This window comes from Alligator mississippiensis, chromosome 6 (assembly GCF_030867095.1).
Source record: "Alligator mississippiensis isolate rAllMis1 chromosome 6, rAllMis1, whole genome shotgun sequence".
NCBI lineage: Eukaryota > Metazoa > Chordata > Crocodylia > Alligatoridae > Alligator > Alligator mississippiensis.
Window position 1 is genome coordinate 80,506,816 of NC_081829.1, and position 20,444 is coordinate 80,527,259.

Genomic DNA, 20,444 nt, shown 5'->3' on the forward strand with positions numbered 1-20,444 from the left:
CCAAAATTACAAATGTGAGTCAAAGGGCCCCTATAAAATGATCATATTGCCCTCCCTGTACCACAAAAGTTAAGGGTTAAGAGCCTTCAGGCAAGTCCACACTCGGGGACATAGCCTTATGTTATGTTAACCATAGGAAGAAGGCAAAACAAGGAGTCATATATTAGGAACACAACCAAGCAATAAAAGCTGTTGGCACTGAGCATGGCAGGTAATTCTACTGTTATTAAATCTGAAACCTGATTTCAATATTAATTACTGAATAATGCATCTTAAAAATTAACAAAAATATAAAAAAGAATGGAATCTCAAAGCTAGGTGTCAAGGTGTACTCAAGTGTCCATCCTGAACACAGCCAAACAAGTACCATTTTAATGAAAATAATTAGTTTTCCCTCTCACTAAAATACAACATAAATGTTTTCCACTGAAGAGAAAGTGACACAGTTTAAATAAAGCACTATTTGATGTGTAAAAAAAAGAAAAAGGAACATTTTTGTTATTGATTTGTATGCTGTAATTTTGTGCTGATAACTCTATTAGGTATTGTTCATATTAAAAAACTAACCAGTTTATTCGCTACAGTTACTAAACAATTATTTTACTAGTTTCCCTTTTGGCAGGGGAATTACAATCCATTATCATTACACATCCAATCGTATCATTTATGTTTTAATGTTAATTTAACATATAATTATTTACTGTTAACATATTAGACATGTTACCAGATTACCATATATATTACTGTTATTAGCATAAATTATCGTTTACAAATCAAGAGCAATGTTAAAGTAATTCAAAAGAGGCAACATTTTAATTCAAGACAAAAAGTATGTCTCAAAACTGATGACAGCAAGATTTGTACTAGAACATCTACTAGTTTATAAGCAATTCAAAGAAGCTGTAAAAGTGAAAAAATGGTCTATTATAATGCAAGCCCATAATACAGAGCTGATCTAAGATAAGAATTTTAGACTAGACTACAAAAGAATTTCTGCTATTAAATCCAAGACCACATTCAATAGGCATAATATGAGGTCAAGACACAGCAGAAATTGAAAAAGAAGGGGACTGTTATTATGTGATAGGGCAGCATAGTATATAGATCACAAATTCTTCAAACTCCTGACTATAGTTTGATTATTTAACATCATTTCAAAAACCATAAATGACCTCTTTTTTCAAAAGGAGATCAACCTAGTTCACTAAATTGATTTCCCACTGAGAAGAAGGAAGAACCACTGGGGAAATTATTCCTTTCCATTTTGAATAAGCATTTAATATTGCATCAGAATAATCAAAGTCTTATTTTATCCATAAGTATATCTGTATAGTATGTTTAACTGACATATTATAAGAGAAGGTGCTTTTCAATTTGACCATGCAAAACCCAGTGGGAGAAGGAACAGATTAGTATGCATTCTTTAAAAATATCAAGTTTTTTATCATCTTAAAACTAGATTACTATTTAGTTTAAGCAATTTTTATATGCTAAAAGAGGGGCCAGAAACCGTTTCAAGCTATGGGCCGGAACAATCCAGCTTCAGTCTGGCGCGAGCTAGATAGTTTTGGTGGCCAGTCATGAGTGAAGGGATTTGCCTGCACCCATGTGAGGGCCTGGGAGCTGTGCTGGCACTACTTGTCCCAGCTCCTCACTTGCCAGCTGGGGTGTGAGCTCAGCTTCCAGCCTGAAGGGAGTTGTGCCAAGGCTGGACAGCTGAAAGCTGCATCTGCACTGCACTGACTCTTCCTGCTCCCTTCTCTATCCTCTGCCTCCTGCATGCAGCTGGAAGCTGCCCAAGCCCTGGCTCAGTTCCCCATTGCCTGGAAGCTGTGTGATGCTGGTGCAGTTTCCCACTGCCTGGTCCTAGGGAAGCTCCTCAACACCCAGCCCCAGCACAGACATAGGCAGAGCCAATGCTTTCCAGCTCTGTCAGGCAGATTCAGTGGCTCCACAGGCCAGATCCAGCCCACAGGTCATATGTTGCCAACCCCTGTACTACAAGAAATAATGGCCACAAGCTAGCAGAGAGCAGATTTAGACTAGACATTAGGAAGAACTTCTTCACAGTTAGAGTGGCCAAGGTCTGGAATGGGCTCCCAAGGGAGGTGGTGCTCTCCCCTACCCTGGGGGTCTTCAAGAGGAGGTTGGATATGCATCTAGCTGGGGTCATCTAGACCCAGCACTCTTTCCTGCTTATGCAGGGGGTCGGACTCAATGATCTCGAGGTCCCTTCCGACCGTAACATCTATGAATCTATGAAAACTACCTCTATTACCTCCATTGATCTAAATATGATTATCTAGAACATGGTATGCCTGCCTTTCATTTGAAGACCAGGATCTATCATTAAAGAAAGAAAATGATCTATTATAATTAATAATATACCTTCCCAACACCCAAACCAGGGTGCCCAGAGATTGAAATGTGTTGCTTGTGCTATTAGTAAATCTTGGCTTAAATAAGGGTGTGGTAATTAACGCAAAACAACACACATAGTAACTGTGCCCACAATTAGCCAACAGTATGTACAAACTAAACCAGGGCAACTTAGCCCCATTTCTTTCTTTTTCTTTCTGCAAGACATGACATTTAGTATTGGCTCTGCTTTTGAAAGAAACTAGCTGCAGTAAAGGGTTCAGAGCTGTTAATCCTGAATGGAGCAAGGCTTCTCCTGGCAACTGAGAATTAGCCAACTAGGCCTTTGAAAAATAGAGGCGGCTTTAGACATTCCTGTCATCAACATTTCTTAACTCTTCCCATGCTCTGTACATGGAACAACATCAAAAATCATTCAACTAATCACAAGTTGCTTTGTAGATCTTTCCCATGCTTATGGATAGGTCATAAATTAATCCTTACTATTATCCTAAGTAAAATGGGCAAGTAAATAGTGAATAACATATAGTAAGCTCTTTATATTTTTTCCTTTTCTATTTTTTCAAAACAAGAAAAAAGAAAAGAAAAAGAAACCCTTAATAATTATAATACATCAAAATTACTTCTATTGCAAAAAAGATGAAGTCATTGTTATACCAAAAAAGCACTACCCTTGTTCCCATCTGGCTACAATAAAACCACAGGCAAGCATTTTAAATTATACAACACTGAAATTACACAAATAAAGAAACTTATTTCTCTTTCTTTTTTGTATCTAAAACTCTCCAGTAAATAGAGGCTGTTCTCAAGATTAGAGCATATCAGAAAACTGTTTAAAATGCTCTGACACAGAAACCTAGAGTCCCTAGGTAACAGAATCTGTAATATAACACAGATGATCAGACTTCAGGTCATTTGCTAATTGATGGATCCCAGCCAACAAGTTTGGTTGCTACTTGCAACATGCACTTGCCATATGGCAATAATAGTTCCAGGTCATTAGAGACTTATCTCCTTAGCTATAAAACTCCCTCCTATTATGCTCTAATTAAGTTGTATCATAGCCTGAATTCCAACGATTAAAGAAAAATATGATTTTAAATCATTAATGATAATTAGAAATTGATATAATTTATCTATAAGTTTAAAATGTCCTGTATACATTTTGAAAATGGATCCACAAATAAAGGGTAATTAAAAAAAATAAATAAATCAAAGGAGAGATTCAGTTGGGACATTACTTTTATATTTTTCTTATTTCGTAAGTCACACATCTTGAAAGCATCCCTTAATAAAATAAACCATTAAAAAATTTGGTAGTATGGTCTGGAAACTTCCTTTTTCTTACCCTAAATCCAATTTCAGAGATCTGTTCTACAAATTTTAACATTGGAAGACTGCTATTTCATAACCCGAGGCAAGGACTTTTGGGAGTGGTATCTTTTATTGGACCAAGTATATAGATGGGAAAAGGGATACTGACAAGTTCTGGGGTATGAATAGGGTGACCATACATCCCAGTTTGACCGGGACAGTAAGCCGGTCCCAACCACTTGGTCAAAACCATGGGCCAGAGTCCAGCAGGAAGGCGGAGTGGCATGGTGCACAAGGCAGGTGGGTGGGCAAGCACTGCTGCCGCTGTGCAGGAGCAAGGCAGGTTGACACATGGTCACCATAAGATGCCTTATCTGAAGTCCCTACATTCCTTGGCCCCGTACAGTGTGAGCAGTGCCTGCCCTCCTGGTGCACCATGCCACTCCACCTCCCTGCCAGACTCTGGCCCGGGAATTTTGACCAACCAGCCAGGACCAGCCTATGGAATCTGGGCTGTCCTGGCCAAATCAGGATGTATGGTCACCCTATATAGGAAGGCCCCTTATTATCTAGTATAATAAACTTGCTTTCTCTCTTTTGTATTCATAAAGTATAGAAATTAAAATGCTTCATTTGTCATTTTGTATAAAGTCATGTTACCTGCACAAACACTCTTTTTCAGCTCTGTGATTTCATTTAACAAATACTAACAGAAACAAAGACAAATATTATAGAAGGTAAGCATGCCAAAATTAAACTTACCACAACATCTGACCTCATCTTCCCAAAAGTCTTGATTAAATGAGCATAGTGGTAGTCTTCCATTTGCCTTAAAATGGCAGTCATGCATGCAACAAAATTTCCCTATTAACAAAACAAACAAAAAAATAAATGGGTGTGATACCTACTACTAAAACATTATCATCATTGTGGTCCCATAATGGTGAGTCAAAAAATGGAGCATTCAAAGCAAAATAATTAAAACAATAGTTTCTCAATAATATGTGGTTAGTAAAAATCCAAGATTCCCCCAACTCGGGTACATACATGCTTTTAAGAGGACAAAAGAAACACTTATGATACAAGCATATGACTATATAAAACATTAATTTGTTTCAGGTACTTCAACTCACTGCAAATTTTAAACTATATTTCAAATGCAAAGAATTGTAAATATATTTTTAAAGACTTTTAAACCATAACAAACATTGTTACCAAAGACACATCACACTTAGTTTGAGATCCACATTCAGTTAAGCCACTATAGTTTGATGAAATCTCTTTAAAAATTATTACAAAATATACTGTATGAATGTCATGAGTGATTTCAAAACAAAAAAGTCTTGTATTCTAACCAAACAAAAATAGGAAGTTTTATGTAGTGCAATGTTGAATTAAAACACAACCAATACCACAAAATTGATTAGGCAAAACAGAGACCTTTAAACCCAGAATGACGGGAAAAGATGGCATTTTTCAAACTCAATACTGAAGTACTCGTAGTACTTAGTGTATTACTGCCTGCTAAAATTGTAGTAGGAGATAAAAATACGTTAATGGTAAAATAGAGCATACATTTTTTGATTGATTTTTAATGAAGCAACAAATCAGTCTTTTCTGTTTATTCTTGGAAATCAAAGGAAACAATTAATTAGAATGCTCTTTGATTTCTATATCCCCCTTACACAATATTTTAATTTAATCTTTCATAGATAGTTCCAATATTTGTATTTGATACAAAGGTTTATGTAAGTTCTATTTGAACGTTGAACAAAGACAAAAACACAAGAGAGAGTATTTTCAATCAGTTTCCTTCTAAACTTTATCCAGAAAAAAAATATTTTTGTGTTTCAGGCCTTTATTCCTTGTCATCTAAACCTTCATTGCTACACAAGTTCAAGGAACTGAGATTAAGTCCCAAGCTAGGTAACAGGTCTGCTTTGTGTACTTGTGTACGAACCCCACACACACTCATGTAAATCAACTGGACAAACTCCTTGCATGGGTTTTCTGCATGCCCTTCCTCTTGATTAGTGGATCTTGTCTACTTAGCTGAGTTTGGCTTTGGGGAAGGAATGTCTATAGTCTTACTGCCTTTTCTGTGCTATACAAACAAACATATTTGTCTAGAATTATGATGTGTGTAAAATATATAAATATGCACAGAGAAAAACCAGCTGATCCAGCTATGTTGCAATTTCAAAGACCCTTTATAGCTATTCTCTTCTAAATGAGCCAAGGATTGATATACAAACGTAACACTATCTAGAAGAAAATTTACATAAAGAGGGACTTCCATGGAGAAACAGAAATGTAAAAATATCGATTATCAAAAAGGAGATCAGGTAATATGCATGTAAAAAAAAAAAGACACTGAGAAAGGGTGTAAAAACTGGAGATGATCTCCAGTACATAATCAGCCTATTTCTTATACTGATCCCATCTGAGAATAAACATGGTGTATTTGAGGCATGGATGCCAGACTGAAGATACCACTTCTCTCTGTCTTTCCCAACAAACCTTTGTACACAGTTCATATAAATCCAGGAAAGCTGAAGAAGAAAAGCATTTGTTTTTCCTACATGCAGCTTCACAAACTGGACCACCACATAACTAATTTTTTTAAAATCCATTCTTTTGGAATTAGTCCTTCAAACACAATTATGCAGTCTTACATGTTTAACTTTATTTACTTGAGTGCATGTATCTCAATACTTCACTTCATCATGGCCTTTACAAATGAATCCATCAGTACACATCTTACCTTTGTTTCTTTGTAACATGGAGTATTTTCTTCACCTGTTTAATAGCTTTGATCACATATTTATGCTAGTCTCAATCTATTTGTTCAGTAATTTAAATCATTAAGAAGAATGACAACAAATGAGAGATGAATTTTGTACCCAGGGAATAGATTATGCTAACCTTGTATCTGAATGAAAGACTAACATGGGAAAATGGTAAAACCTTTTGCATTTAAACATGCAGTTCTCAGATAGATCAACATTTAGGAATGAAATTAAGCTTAAATGAATTTATCTTTCACTTATATTTGTAGCACCCTTTCCTCTTAAAATGACTAATTACTGAAGATTAATGTTTGTCAACATAAACCCTCTCCTTCATATTCCAATCCCTCTAACTCTTGCCAAGAGATCATAATCCTCTCTTTGCAACAGAACAGAGTTTGTCTGTGGGAATTACAGAACAGAGTTTGTCTGTGGGAATTGCCATGACTATGCTGATAAGCAAGGAAAGAAGATGAGTCATTGGAGAGAAAGATAATTACATAAAAATATCTTATTAATTAGCACACTAAGAGTTAGAAAGGACACATGAAAGGTTAATGCCTTATAGTTAAATGTTATATTTCCATATAAAATATGGAAGTTTATTTTAAAAATGCAATGTTTGTCAGACAAAAGAAAATAAATTCATGAAAACAAGTACATTATAAGCAAGCTTATCATAATACAAATTAAAGAAGAAAATATATCAACAAACATACCAAAGTTAGCTATGACACATCAAAATGTTCATATATCCCTAAGGCTGAAGTTGCATGTTACACTTAGACCATACTACATCTATACAAAGTTAGGCAGTATTAAAGTTAGATTGGTCTGTGAGTAGCCTCACACTAGTGGTTAATACTGTTTCTTGTCTGTACAATTCTGACTTGCCGTTAGAGGGTTGGTGAGCAAGGGTGTGCTTAGGAGCCAGAACACCTCCGCTCAAGCCCTGATCAGGGTACTGAAATAGTGCATCCTGGGATGCTGGAGGACTGCAAATTGTTTGTTTTATCCCTGTGGAGCAGGCTGAAGTTATCCTAACATGAACTAGGTAGCATGGCCCAGAGTTATCCTTCCCTTGAAATGGCATAGCTCTGAGATACTCAGTGGGAACTTAGCATGAGTTAACACAATTTAATGTGCAGATGCTCACATTTTAAAGTGCCTTTAGTATGTTATAAGTGAAATGCGTAGCTTCACCCTAATAGTATGTGGACAGACTTACAGTTACGTCTGCGGAACAAAATAACACATTTTAAAAAGTACATTTGAACTGGAAGAAATTAATGTATAAATCTAAAATGAGAAAAAAGGAGTTAAGATGCCCTGTAATAACTGAAAATATCAAATGGTAATACATTCCCCTCAACACAGGAATACAGAGCACTTGCTTCATCCACAATCATGTTCATCCTTAAAAAACTCCACTAGAAAAAAGCTGAATGAATGTGGTAACCAAATAATCTAAATGATATTCAAGGTACTGTACCATCTGTACCATCTGGCCAACATTAATTACATTATTACTAATTAAATTACTTATAAAAGTTAATATTTTTAAAACAGGTAAGAGTTTCAGTATGGTCTAATAACTATTTAGGAATAACAAACAATGCAATTACACATTTTTATATTAAGTTAATTTTAATGTTTAGGTGGATTCAGAGACTACTGCCATTTTATATGGCATATCACTCAAAGCAATACAAAGAAAAAAAAACTAATTTGCTAAAAAATCAATACAATACTGCAGGAGTAATTGAAGGCCTGCATTTATACAATGAGTATAGCAAAGGGCAACATATAGAGCTTATTGGTGTCCTTTCCAATGATTAGCTACTGATACACTGAAATAGCATCAAATTTCATATTGCTAGTCCTTCGCACACTTCCACATTTACAAAATGTGAAAATAAATACAATAAATGAAAAACTCATGAAGTGACTAATCTCACCATTACAAACAATGTAAGAAAAGTCTTTTTTTTTTTTTTTTTTTTTTAAAGTATTTTAGGCAGTTTAATGTGCTTAATTTCCGTTAGTATAAAACAAAGAAAGAGTAAGGCTATTTCCTTTAAAACTAGGTACACTGAAGCAAAAGAAAGAGCTTATGATTCCCAAAGCCATATTATGTTATGTACAGTTTGCAACCATAACTTAACAGAAACAAGAGTATTTCAGTTTTAATAGGCACTCGTTCATGAGCCTATAAAAATATGGTTGATTTTGCTTCATAATGGATTCTATTATTACTTAGATCATATGTCTCATCTGAGAGGATTTTTTTTTGGTATGGTTCAAATCCTGTACATAAATCCATTCCTGCATTCTAACAATGTCTTCTTTTTTTTTTTTTTTTTTTTAAATATGAAGAGGTGCAAATTGCCTAAATGGACTCCATGACTTGCCAAAATACATTCCATTCCCTTTCAAAGCTAATTATTCAAACCAGAGTTTAGGAGATAAGTGTTTATATTAAAAGAAAAAACAAACCAAAAAAAACAAAAAAAACTTCCCACACCAACATCTCTAGAAAATTGCAGGATAAAAAATATTTTCCCCGAGGAATAAGCCAAAGGTTCTCTTTCTATAAAGTATCTGGAAAAATATATTCATAATAAATAAATACAATATGTGCATTTTGCTGTAAGCGGGTCTCTTGCACAAAGTTTATCCAGCATTTTTGGTAAAATTATCACATGCTAAGTTTTTCCCTTTGGTACCAAGCCTTCTGCTTTATCTAGTCTCTAGCAGTTTCAAGAAAAAGTATTAAGCTATAATAAAGCATTTATCTACAATGAAAAGCTTACCACAAGCAACAGGAAAAAAAAAACCCAGAATGAAGGAATATTCCCTTATTATTAGTAGTAGTATTATCATCATGTACTTCATCATGAGAGATCTTATTTAAAACCACATCTATTTTTCTATTAAGACTCTCCTCAAACTCTCTCAAAATTTTACCAATGAACTAAAATCAATATGAAGCTGAAAATTATAAGTAACCTAAAACATGAAATTAAAATTGATATTCCATTACATTTTAATTATAATGCTGTTTCTATTATATTAACTCATTTTAATGCCTTTATTCACATTTGTGCAAAACAAATGTGAAATGGATGTTAATGATCAAAATATATAATGTTTTTCTGTTTGCTAAATGATACTCTCATCTATACAAGACGCTGACTGCACAGTAATTACTGCGCAGACATTTAATACTTGTACAAGCAAGCTCTGACAAACAGCTTCCTAGTAATGCTGACTGAGCAGTAGCCTGAGACAACTGAGAAGTAGGGTCGCATCACGGTTTCTGCCATGTGATGGTACTACACAGTAATCTCAAGCTACTGGCCAATGTCTCGTGTAGATGCAGCCAATTTCCGCCCTATATACATATACATTATAGCAAAATTAAATGTCAAGTGAAACTGTCCCTCAATTTTCAGTATCCTAGTTCACACACTCAAAGGGGCCTGTATTTACATACAGTGTTAAGCATCCACCTTCCTTTTTAAAGCATATTAAATTTAGTATTGAATCACAAGTCACTTTCAAAAATCTTGTTCAATGCATGAACCTGATTTAAAAGATAAGTTGTCTCTTGTAAGTTAATGCTGGAAAATAATGCTGCTCACATAAAATAATATAAGGTGAAAAGTGACAAGCAATATTGTACAAAGCAGGTGACAGGCCATTTGTATCATTCTGTGGATTACTTTACAGGAGAATGAAATTTCCATCTTCCCTCTTTTTTTGCTTGGTCTTAGGATGCCTCCTTCTGATTGGCACAGAAGTTCTCAACCTTGTTAGACTTGAGGAACCCCCTCATTAAACTCAAGGCACCCCTCAGAAAATGTCAGCTCCTAGTTTTCACTCATTTTTTGACTATGAAAAAATACACCAATTTTGCTGTTGCAAAGAGCTCAGAAAGACCAGAACGGGTCAGAACGTTGACACTATGGATTCCTACCTGAAATCTATGGCTACATTCACAAAGCCCAAGGCAGAAGTCATCTAAGTTATGCAGTTTTTCCATATGTGGCGCAGTTTAGATTGATAGTGAACAGAACACACATTCGCCCTTTGGTGGGAGGGAGCGGAAAGGTGGTGGGGGGGGCATATCTTAGACAAGGATCTTCCATCTTTAAACAAGTCTGTGTGTGCCAAACCTCTGTTCCATTACGGGTATGGATCAGTTTCTGATCACTTATACTGGTAAAAGTGTAATGTACCTGGCTTTTGGGTTTATTTTGTGAATCTTGTATAGATTTTTTGCACACCTAACAGTGTTAATATTGAACAGCATACAGCCGGATCTTTGAACGGATTTCACAACACCCTGGTTGAGAATCAGTAGCTTAGCAAAAAAGCATCCAAAGTTATTATTACTTAACAATCACTTATCCAAAATAAGTCCTAAAACAAACATTAAGAAAATGCCATTTTACAAAACAACTAATGCTTTTTTTGTTAATACAAAATATTTTGGTCAATTTAACTGGAGTGTGTACATGCATATGCGCAACACATAATATACAAAATAATAAATATATCATTCTATTCCCAACTCATGATAAAAAATAACAGCAGAGTAGACTTCAAGTTATATTACACTGCTGTGTTTCAAAATGTGTTTCAAAGGTTGAGAACAAACTGCAAAATTTGCCAGAAACAGGCACAGAAATCACTCTGTATGCATGTAATTCAGGTCCCTAGAAGCATAAAAACTCATTTCTGCTAACAGGTTTTCCATGGCATTTGAGAGAACATTAAGCTCAAGTACTCTCCACTGGTCAGTACACAGTAGATTAGAATCAAAGCTATTATTATTTTGTCATATCAGTGTCCATGTAGCATTTACAATGATTGTGACACAACTTCCTCAAGCTTCTAATAACAAGACATCCATCTATATTATAATATGAAAGGGGACAGGTGTAAACTAAAATATATTATAAATTTCACAGTATAGATATAACACTCACAGCACTGAAACAACCATCTCTCCCATGATATAAAACCTGACAATAAATTCAAAAGCACCTTCAGAAGACAAAGTATTTCACAGAAGTGGCAACAGAATTTAAACAGGTCAAGATGTTAAAGCCTGTCAGTTTGCAACTGCTTTTGTATTTTCAGGGCCAAAACCTGCCTCTTGAATAAGAGACAGAACCAATAAACCATTTTCATTTCCTTCTGCAAAATAAAGGTAGCAACATTATATTGTTATTAATAAAAATATAAATGATGAATTATAACTGTGCGAATGCTCCCAAGTGTTGCAGACGTAACTATGAGGGTACGTTATATTAGCCATTCATACATATATGTGGTAAGTATATGACAATGGTTCCCAACCTTTTAAAACCCAAAGCACCCACTGGAAGATACCAGCTTTTCCATTCATTTTTTGACTATAGAAAAATACTAAAGCAGCCAGCCCCTCTTCCCCCTTTTCTCAGTCCCCAAAGCAGGTAAGACGCACCCAAACATTCAGCACACTTTCTTTCCGCAGTCATTGGCACTCTGCCCCCTGCCCACTCCTGCCCCTGGTTCTCTGACATGGTTTTGCCAGGGCACAAGCCTTGCTAGTTCTGCCTCTGGCAGGACACCTAAGCCTGTCAGAGTACAGAGATCCATTCTGCTTAAATCACAGTGCTCAGTTATTTACAAACCAAATTACAAACTCCTCCTCTAGGGTGAAAAAAAATCAGGTTTTCACCATGGAGTACTCTTCTACTTCTGCTTGTGCCTTTCTGCCAATAAAGCATCACTTAAACACGCCCCTTCCCATTTTTACCTGAAGCCGAAGGCACAACATTCAAGCAGACAAGGGATGAACTGTCATGTGGTTGGAGGCATGGCACACTGCTACACTAACCAATGCTATTTTTAATATCTTACCTGCTGTCCCTCCACTTCTACCAGCTCTGGAACTGGGTGTCCCAGCCATCAAAAATCAAACGGTTGCTGCACCAGGAGGGGTTCAGGGTCAGAGTCCCCAAACCTTTCTGCTTCCAAGAGGCTGTCTTCTTCTGTGCGAAGCCTACCTGACATTCCTTGTCAGTGTCTTTGGAGATGTCCACTGTTAGAAGCCAGATCACTCTGAAATGCTACCTAAAGGATGAAATCACTCCACCTACACCAAGTATCAGGCTTATCCAAGTCATGAGAGAGGGCTCTTTGCAGTACTATAGGGTCTCTAACATAAGAATAATGTCCATTTTCTGCATATGCTTAGTGGCTGAAAGGAAGTTGCGTCAAGATAATTTATATTGGTAAAATACTTAAAACACTTTAATTGATCATCTTATTAAAACCAGGCAACCCGCTAAAATCTGTAACTTCACTGCATGTCACAAAGAATAACAACTATCATTCAGATAGCATTACTGCTATTCAAATCCAGAAGTCTGAACTGCTTTTGTTGGAAAGTTCATATATAGTCTCCAGCTGCTACTGCAGCCAGTACTGGAAGCAAAATAGATGCACACCTGCTTCATGCTCAGTTACTAGAAGAGTGAAAAGGATTCTTTCTCTTAATCCTTCTTAAGACCATTAATTTGTTTTTTTCCTTGTCGGATGAGTGGTAGCAGAGTTGAATGATTTGGCTCTTATGAATTGTGAATAGTACTCATCTAAAATTTTATTACAAAACTGAGCACCAGTAGTGACTTAGGGTGTATTATATAGGAAACATTATTGCTACTTACAATAAAGGACTTTTTGTCCTTTAAAATGCTGCCTAAATGAAAGCTTCTAAATTCGCATTTGCATACCTAAATAAGGAGTCAAATTTTCAACAGTGCTGAATGGAAAAACTAGGAAACAATTATACAAAAATAACACTTAGAAAAAACGAAGTGGAACATTTTTAAGTCAATACATTTTAATAAAAGGAAAGACAATATTTCAACATATTTCAATATTTCCATTTTGAAAGACAATATTTCAACAAAAACTTTTCATCTGAAAAAATCCATCCAGGTTTAGTACTGAATAATGTGGAAGACAAGTGTAATCAGAGTCCCTAACACATGTGAAAATCAGCCTTTTTCTATGATGCATGTAGAGCAAGTCATTTGATCTACCAGTCACGGTTCAGATAAAATTTTCTAAGCCCTCAGTTACTATACACATTCCTGTTTTTTATTTTCTGGGATACCTGAGGACATAAGATGACACTTTCCTAGCACCCTTTATTCTTTTTTTCTATAGTTTCTATTTATTCTGTGTCCAGATGCTGCTTCATGTCCATGCCTTAACCATCCATTTCTTCTCCCCATTAAACACAAATTCTTCTTTTTCCTGGGTCTCCCTGCACTAGCCATTCCTACTATGTTTCATGCATCATGTGCTGGTTAATAACATGAAAAGACTCAGTGCATCAACACTATATTCGCTCTATATCAAGAACTGTTTACAAAGCAGTTATAGGTATGTCATGCATTCAGATCACATGTATATGGTCTGGCTTCCTAGAGGATCCCCCACATGGTTTCCTTTTGTAAACTATGCAGGTTTGCAAACTATGTGTCAAGCAGGTGGCCAGCTAGAACAACACAACTTAATATGTATTAACACAAAAGGATATGTATCACACAAAAGGATACAATATCAGCAACTTTCCATGCAACATATCCTTTAGAACAGGGGTAAGCAACCCCCAGCATGGGTGCCAGAGTATGGCATGTGGAGGCATTTTGCTTGGCACATGCACCTTGGGGCAGACAGCGGGGAAGAGTCCAGGGCTGTGCTGCTACAAGGATCAGGCCCTACACGGCTCACTGCTGTCCGCCCCGGTACGCCAACATCTCACAAGGCTCTGGGTATGTTGGGGACTACCCAAAAACCTTGCTGACCCCTGCTTTACAATCTCCTGAATCTGACATCTTAGAGTTAGGGTTACCATACGTGCGGGTTTTCCCAGATATGCCCTCTATTGCTGTCCTCCGATCTCCATCCGGGCAGTTCTCTGAAAACTGAACAAATGTCCAGGATTTTGCTCTCTTCCACTGGTGGGGGGAGGGAGGGGGCAACTGGATTTGGGGGTGCCATGTGTGTGTACATGCACAAGCATGTGACTGACATGCAGCTAGGCAGGGTGGTGGGAACAGCCCTGGCAGCTGGGTGCAGGTAAATCTATGGGAGATGGGGATCGGAGGACCAGGGCTTTGTATGTGCATGCGGCAGGGGTGTGTAAAAGGGATGGGTGTAGGGGGTGGGTGTCTGCTGGTGCTGGGGGAAGCTGTCTGGTGCTGGGTCTGCAGCAGAGTGGGGGGGCAGGGGGGGGGGTACCTGCCCCTTGAGTAGGGGAAGGGGGGCCCTTTGAGGGCAGCAGGAAGCTGCTTGGCTGGGCTGGCAGCACCAGGGCTGGTGCCTGTGCTCTCAGGGGTGGGATGGGGCCAGGAGACACTGTCCGGGGTGGGGGCCCAGCTGGCTGGTGTGGTGAGGGAGCCCCAGCCCAGGATGGCGGTGCCACAAACATCCCCTCCTCTTCCATCCAGTCCATGGACTCACTCCCGCACTGCCCACACGAGTCAAAGCTGCTGTGCTTCAGCCTGGTTGGGACTGGGGGAGCTGAGGACCCCCTGCTAGCAGGGCTGAGGAGAGTAGGGGGGCTCTGGGTCAAGACTGAGGGACAATGGCAGGGCTGCGGGGGGCTGTGGCTTGGGAGTGAGGGATGCCAGGTGGGGTGGAGGGCTGTGGCTTGAGAGTGCCAAGCACTGGCAGTACAAGGGGGCTACAAGTCGGGGAGGCACCAGCATAGCCCATGGGGCCAGGGTTATGTGGGTTGCGACTCAAGGTACCAGCAGTGCCAAGGGTCTGTGGGTTGGGAGTGATGCATCCTCTTTTTTGGAACTGGAAATACGGGAACCTTACTTAGACTTAAACTAGAACCTAAACCAGAGTTTCTCACACAGTCACTGACACCAACAGTTGTCTTTCAAGTGAGTCCAGTAACTGTGAATCCCCAAATCAGACTGTCATTATATTGTAAATAAAGATTTTCATACACAGCAGGCATTTGTTAAAATATTGACCACATAGTCTTCATTTCTAATGCTATATACTTCTAATGCTAGTTTAGAGAAAAGCAAACACTTCAAGTACCTGAAATAGACCAATTAACAACATTATTTTTGTTTCCTAAATTAGAATAAATAGACTCCGTGGATTGTTTATAGGAAAGTTGAAAATAATAATTAAAAATACTCCCTTCAAAGTGAGCACTGAACCGTTTAGGTCAAGTCACACAAATCCTTGAATATAGAGGATATGACAAAAATTAAACCTACTACAGCTTTGACTACACTACCAAAAACAGGAAAGTATAAACAAAAGGCCATTTTACAGACTACAATTTATATAGAGTGTCAGATATTTGCAAAAGATGTATAATTTTTACAAGCAATATCCTCTGGGGATGTTAGTGCTATCAAAATGATATTTTTAAATACAGGGGGAAGAGAACAATAATAAGAGTTATACTTCTGACAATGAAAAATGTTTTCAGTTATTACAGATATTATGGTAAAATTATTTACACAAGTTAATCATATTATTAGTAAGTCCTAGGCCTCCAAAATATATTTGAAAATTATGTATATTATTTGTAATATATATAATGCAAATAAGGGTTGCCATATTCTACTGTCATATCATTTAACATCAATGATCCTACAACAATACATTATGCTGTTCTGTGGTACAAAACGCATGACAAGGAAGTAATGAATTCCGACATGGAAACGTTTTTTTTTTTGTTTGCTTTTCTTTTCTTTTTTTTCTTTTCTTTTCTTTTCTTTTTTTTTTTTTTTTTTTTTTTTTACGGGTGGCACTTCCATTAACCTAAGTGGTCTCTACAAAATATAATGGATAGTGCTCTCCCATAAAACAAGACAGTTTATATAATGTTTCAAATAAATGTTTATTTCTCATTATTTATGTAATAGCTCTTTATCACAATTTTCCTAGCAGAATGGTGTGTATTTTTATATGAAGATGATATCATGTCTTTTACCCAACAGCTACGCTTCATCACTTTGATCTAATTCTCCAAGGTTCTGAGTACTTCCAAAGTTGTGCTGGGTGCTCAAATCTGAGGGGACAGTACTCAAAAGCATTCAGCACCTTGAAAGCTCAGTTTAATAAGTAAAGCAAAGTATTAAAGCAGAATACTTACATTTTTACTACTAAAAAACACAACAGTAAATTAGGTTTTAAACCATTTTACTTTTCATAAGTTATAAAAATAGATAACTTCACATTCCAACAAAAATTAAAACCTTTTGCATGTTTTCACGTGAACAATTACTAACACATTTCAGCTTAGAAATATTTATAAAACTTTGCTTTCAGACACTCTCTCAGCTACAAATTCCCTCTTGATCTTAAATATCAAAATATGAATTATCGAAGGGGTAAAGATTACATTTTTTCCCCAGCAGTGCTTTTATAGTGAAGACAAATTCTGCAGAATATTCACAACACTGGGCCTTCTTTGTGAATTCACAACAAAGTCCTTAAGTGCTCGTCATGATCTGAACTAAAATATGTACTAACAGCAGGTGTATCCACATGCATACTTAACTACACAGTAGACTAAATTGCTGTGGTGTAAAGTGTCACAGTATATAAATACAAACTAATTTTCGATGCCATAGATAGTATTGTCCCTGACAGTACTAAATGCACGTGTAAATGCGGACCCAGGCATAAATTACACCCAGTTAGCCCAGGCAGCAAGGGTCCAGTCCCCTGTTTGCCACCTAGCCACATGGTTCCACTCTTTGGGCACTCTTATGCCCCAGCCAGCCCCTCCACTGCCCAGTGTCATCTCCTGGAGACCAGAGCTGACCCCCAAGCCTGCTGCCAGCTTAGGTCTGTCCTGCCCCAGCTCAAACTGCTGTTGTTCCGGGTGCACATGTAAACACCTTGCCCGGGACCAGTTAACCCCAACACAAACTGCACTGGAGCTTATCACATCGCCTTAATGGCACGTGTAGATGCACACAGTTAGTGTATTAGCTTCAGGAAAGGATATACAGTGATTCATTCAGGCAAGACATTTATACGTTGTGCTAGGCACTTAGCCACTTAGGAAAAAGAGATCTTTGCATGATTATAGAGAGTTCCCTGAAAACAGGTTCAGTGTACAGCAGTGATTAAAAAGGCAATTAGAATATTAGGAATTACTAGGAAATGAACTGGCAATAAAGCACAAAAGTTCTGGGTGCTTGTACACATGCCGGGGTTTAGTTCTCCCTAAATTGAAATGGTGGGTTTTTTAATGTCACAATTAAAAACCCACTGTTTCAATTTAAGGACTTCTGTCATGTCATGTGAAGTCACAGCCCCCCATCAGCTAACCCAACTCCCCCCCCCCCAATAGGCAGGCTCCTATGGGGAAAAAAAAAAGTGAGGGGCCTGATCCTTTCCCCCCTCCTCCCCAAAGCCTACCTATGTCTCCCGTGGTGGAGGGGTGGCAAGCTGCTGCTGGGTCGAGTGGTCCTTGAGCTGCGAGGGAGCCCGGTCCTTCCCTCCATGGCAACAGTGCCACCCAGGCAGCACCCGCCTGCTAGCAACCCACCCAGGTGGTCCAGGGGGCACCACTACCACAGAGGGAAGCACTGGATCCTGTGCAGCTCAGCCAGGCAGGCAAGCTCTGGGAGAAAAATGAAAGACAAAATCAGGCTCCTTGCTTTTTTTTTTTCTTCTCCTAAGTGGAGTCTGCCTGCATGAGTTACTGCCAGGTCGCACAGCCCCTGAGCTGCATGGGGCCTGGTGCTTCCCTGCACGGTGGGGGTGCCCCCTGAGACCGCCCAGGCGGGTTGTCAGTGGGGGGGGAGTGGAGGGAAGATGCAGGATCCCCCACAGTTCAGGGGCCACTTGGCCTGCCAGCAACTTGCTCCCTGGCCATGGGAGAGGCAGGTAGGCTCCAGCACCATGTGTACCATCCCCGCTGCCTTCCCACTGCCTGGGACCACCCTGGGCTTGCCCCTGCAAGGCAGCAGGAGGGTGGCTGGGTGTACTGGCAGTGGGAGAAAGTGATGAAGACAGTGCACCAGGCACTGGAAGCCCACCAAGCCTGAGTTTTCCAGAGTATGTCTGGGCTTCCAGCACCTCATACACCGTTGCACTTTATTATGTATCAAACTAAAAGACTTTGGATGGGTTTTACCTTGCTACATACATAACAAGGTCATTTCAAGTGAAATACACTATCAAAAGTGTACCTCGTCACGAAATTAAAGTAACGCTTTAATAAATAATAAAATACGCTGCCAAACATGTAAACAGTGATGCGATTAAAACAGTGTAAAAGGACAATTAAACCACTTTAAAGACAAATTTTGTTGTGTGTACAAGCACCCCATGATGCCATTACATAAATCTTGAACGTTTTGTGCAGTTCTGGTCACACCAGCAAATTTTTGTTATATAAGGTAATTATAATAAATCTGTTAACATGTACCACTGACAGGCTGCCTGCGTACCACTGGTGGTACACATACCACAGATTGGGAACTGCTGTAAGAGAACAAATCTAGTCACAAACAAACTGCAGAGGCAAAAGTATTCTGTTTCTCTATTCTGACTTGTATAATTTGGTTTAATATTTTACAATCTTTCATAGTATATTAGTAAGTGAATGGTATTTATACAAAGCCATGTGTTCTAGAGACTAATAACACTGAAGATTTGTATCTCAAGGGCTAGGGATAGAAATTACACATAAATGGTATAAGTGATTGGAAACTGGTTCAAATCTGTAACACAACAGACATTCAGTGCCCATAAATGACTTCCAAAATGGCCGAAACCAGTTTAAGACAGACCTGGATGGATGTAATATCAGATTTAACTGATTTAGGTTAAATCGGTTTACTGAACTTCTGTCCCCTCCAAATTCAAGGTAACTCACTCTCCCAGCGTTGCAGGATGCATTGAACCTTCTCTGCCAACCCCTCCCTTTCCCCCTCCCCCCCCCCGACACACACAGAGTGGGCAAGCTAGCCTTGGCCCAACCTGTCCAGGCAAGCAGGGAGGCATGTTTAGCACCCCAAAGCTTCTGGGCTGGGCCACAAGCAGGCATGTGGCTGCATTCCCAGAATCAAAAGTGAAGGTCTGGTCACTTGCTTATTGATTCAATTTACACAGCTTAGACTAACCTGCAAAGACTGAATTGATTCAGCCTCGGGCTTTTTGACTGTCTGTACTTAGCCAAGGAGTTTGTATAAACAAAGACTGGGATGGGAATATTAGTTTCTAGTAGATTTCAAGAGGAAGTTCATTAAGAAAGTAGCTTTTATGAGCCAGCTCCCTTTCTCTCCCTGGCAAACTGATCAGCAGCTTAGCTAGTACTATTCTTTATTCCATCTCCCAGATGGCCCTTTTACTCAAAAGTTCATCAAGCCAAATGCAAAAACAATGGTTGGACGAGCCTTGCACTAGTAATAATACTTATGTAGGAATTTTTCATGGAGCACAATGCATTTTACAGAAGTCCATGGAGAAGTATTATATCTACTTCAGACCCAAAGGCAGGCAAGGTTTTTTGGGCAGATATGATATCTTTTATTAGACCAACTGAGTAGTTGGAACAAAGTTCTTTGCAAGCTTTCAGGCACAAACACCCTTCTCCAGGCATAGGGAGACTCCGTTTGTTGTTCTGAGATTTCCAAAGAATGAAAGAAGCTAAAATTGTGTACCAGGAGGTCAGTGAGAATGTAACTAGATGGAAATGATGAAAACAATTATTACAGAAGGGAGGTGGGTCAGGAACAAGGTGGGAATGGGTGAAGGAATGATAAAGGTAAGCAAGGGAGACTCAAAGTAAATAGCTGGACATTAGGAAAACAAAGGGTAGAAGGAGAGAGGAGGGAAATGGAAAAGAAATGTAAATGATAAGTTCAGGCAGGTACTTGGTGAATCAGATGGCAGGCAGGT

The 20,444-nt window shown here is 38.5% G+C and overlaps 1 protein-coding gene across 7 annotated transcripts in view; it reads right to left on the bottom strand.

Annotated features, from left to right (window-relative positions):
- Positions 1 to 20,444, bottom strand: part of DOCK1 (dedicator of cytokinesis 1) — a 555,371-nt gene that overhangs the window by 254,964 nt on the left and 279,963 nt on the right. For all 7 annotated transcript variants that reach the window (XM_059730036.1, XM_006259204.4, XM_014611383.3 and 4 more), the window contains one exon: positions 4,456 to 4,557. In XM_059730036.1, the coding sequence (XP_059586019.1) occupies positions 4,456 to 4,557 (102 nt within the window). The remainder of the gene's footprint in view (positions 1 to 4,455; positions 4,558 to 20,444) is intronic.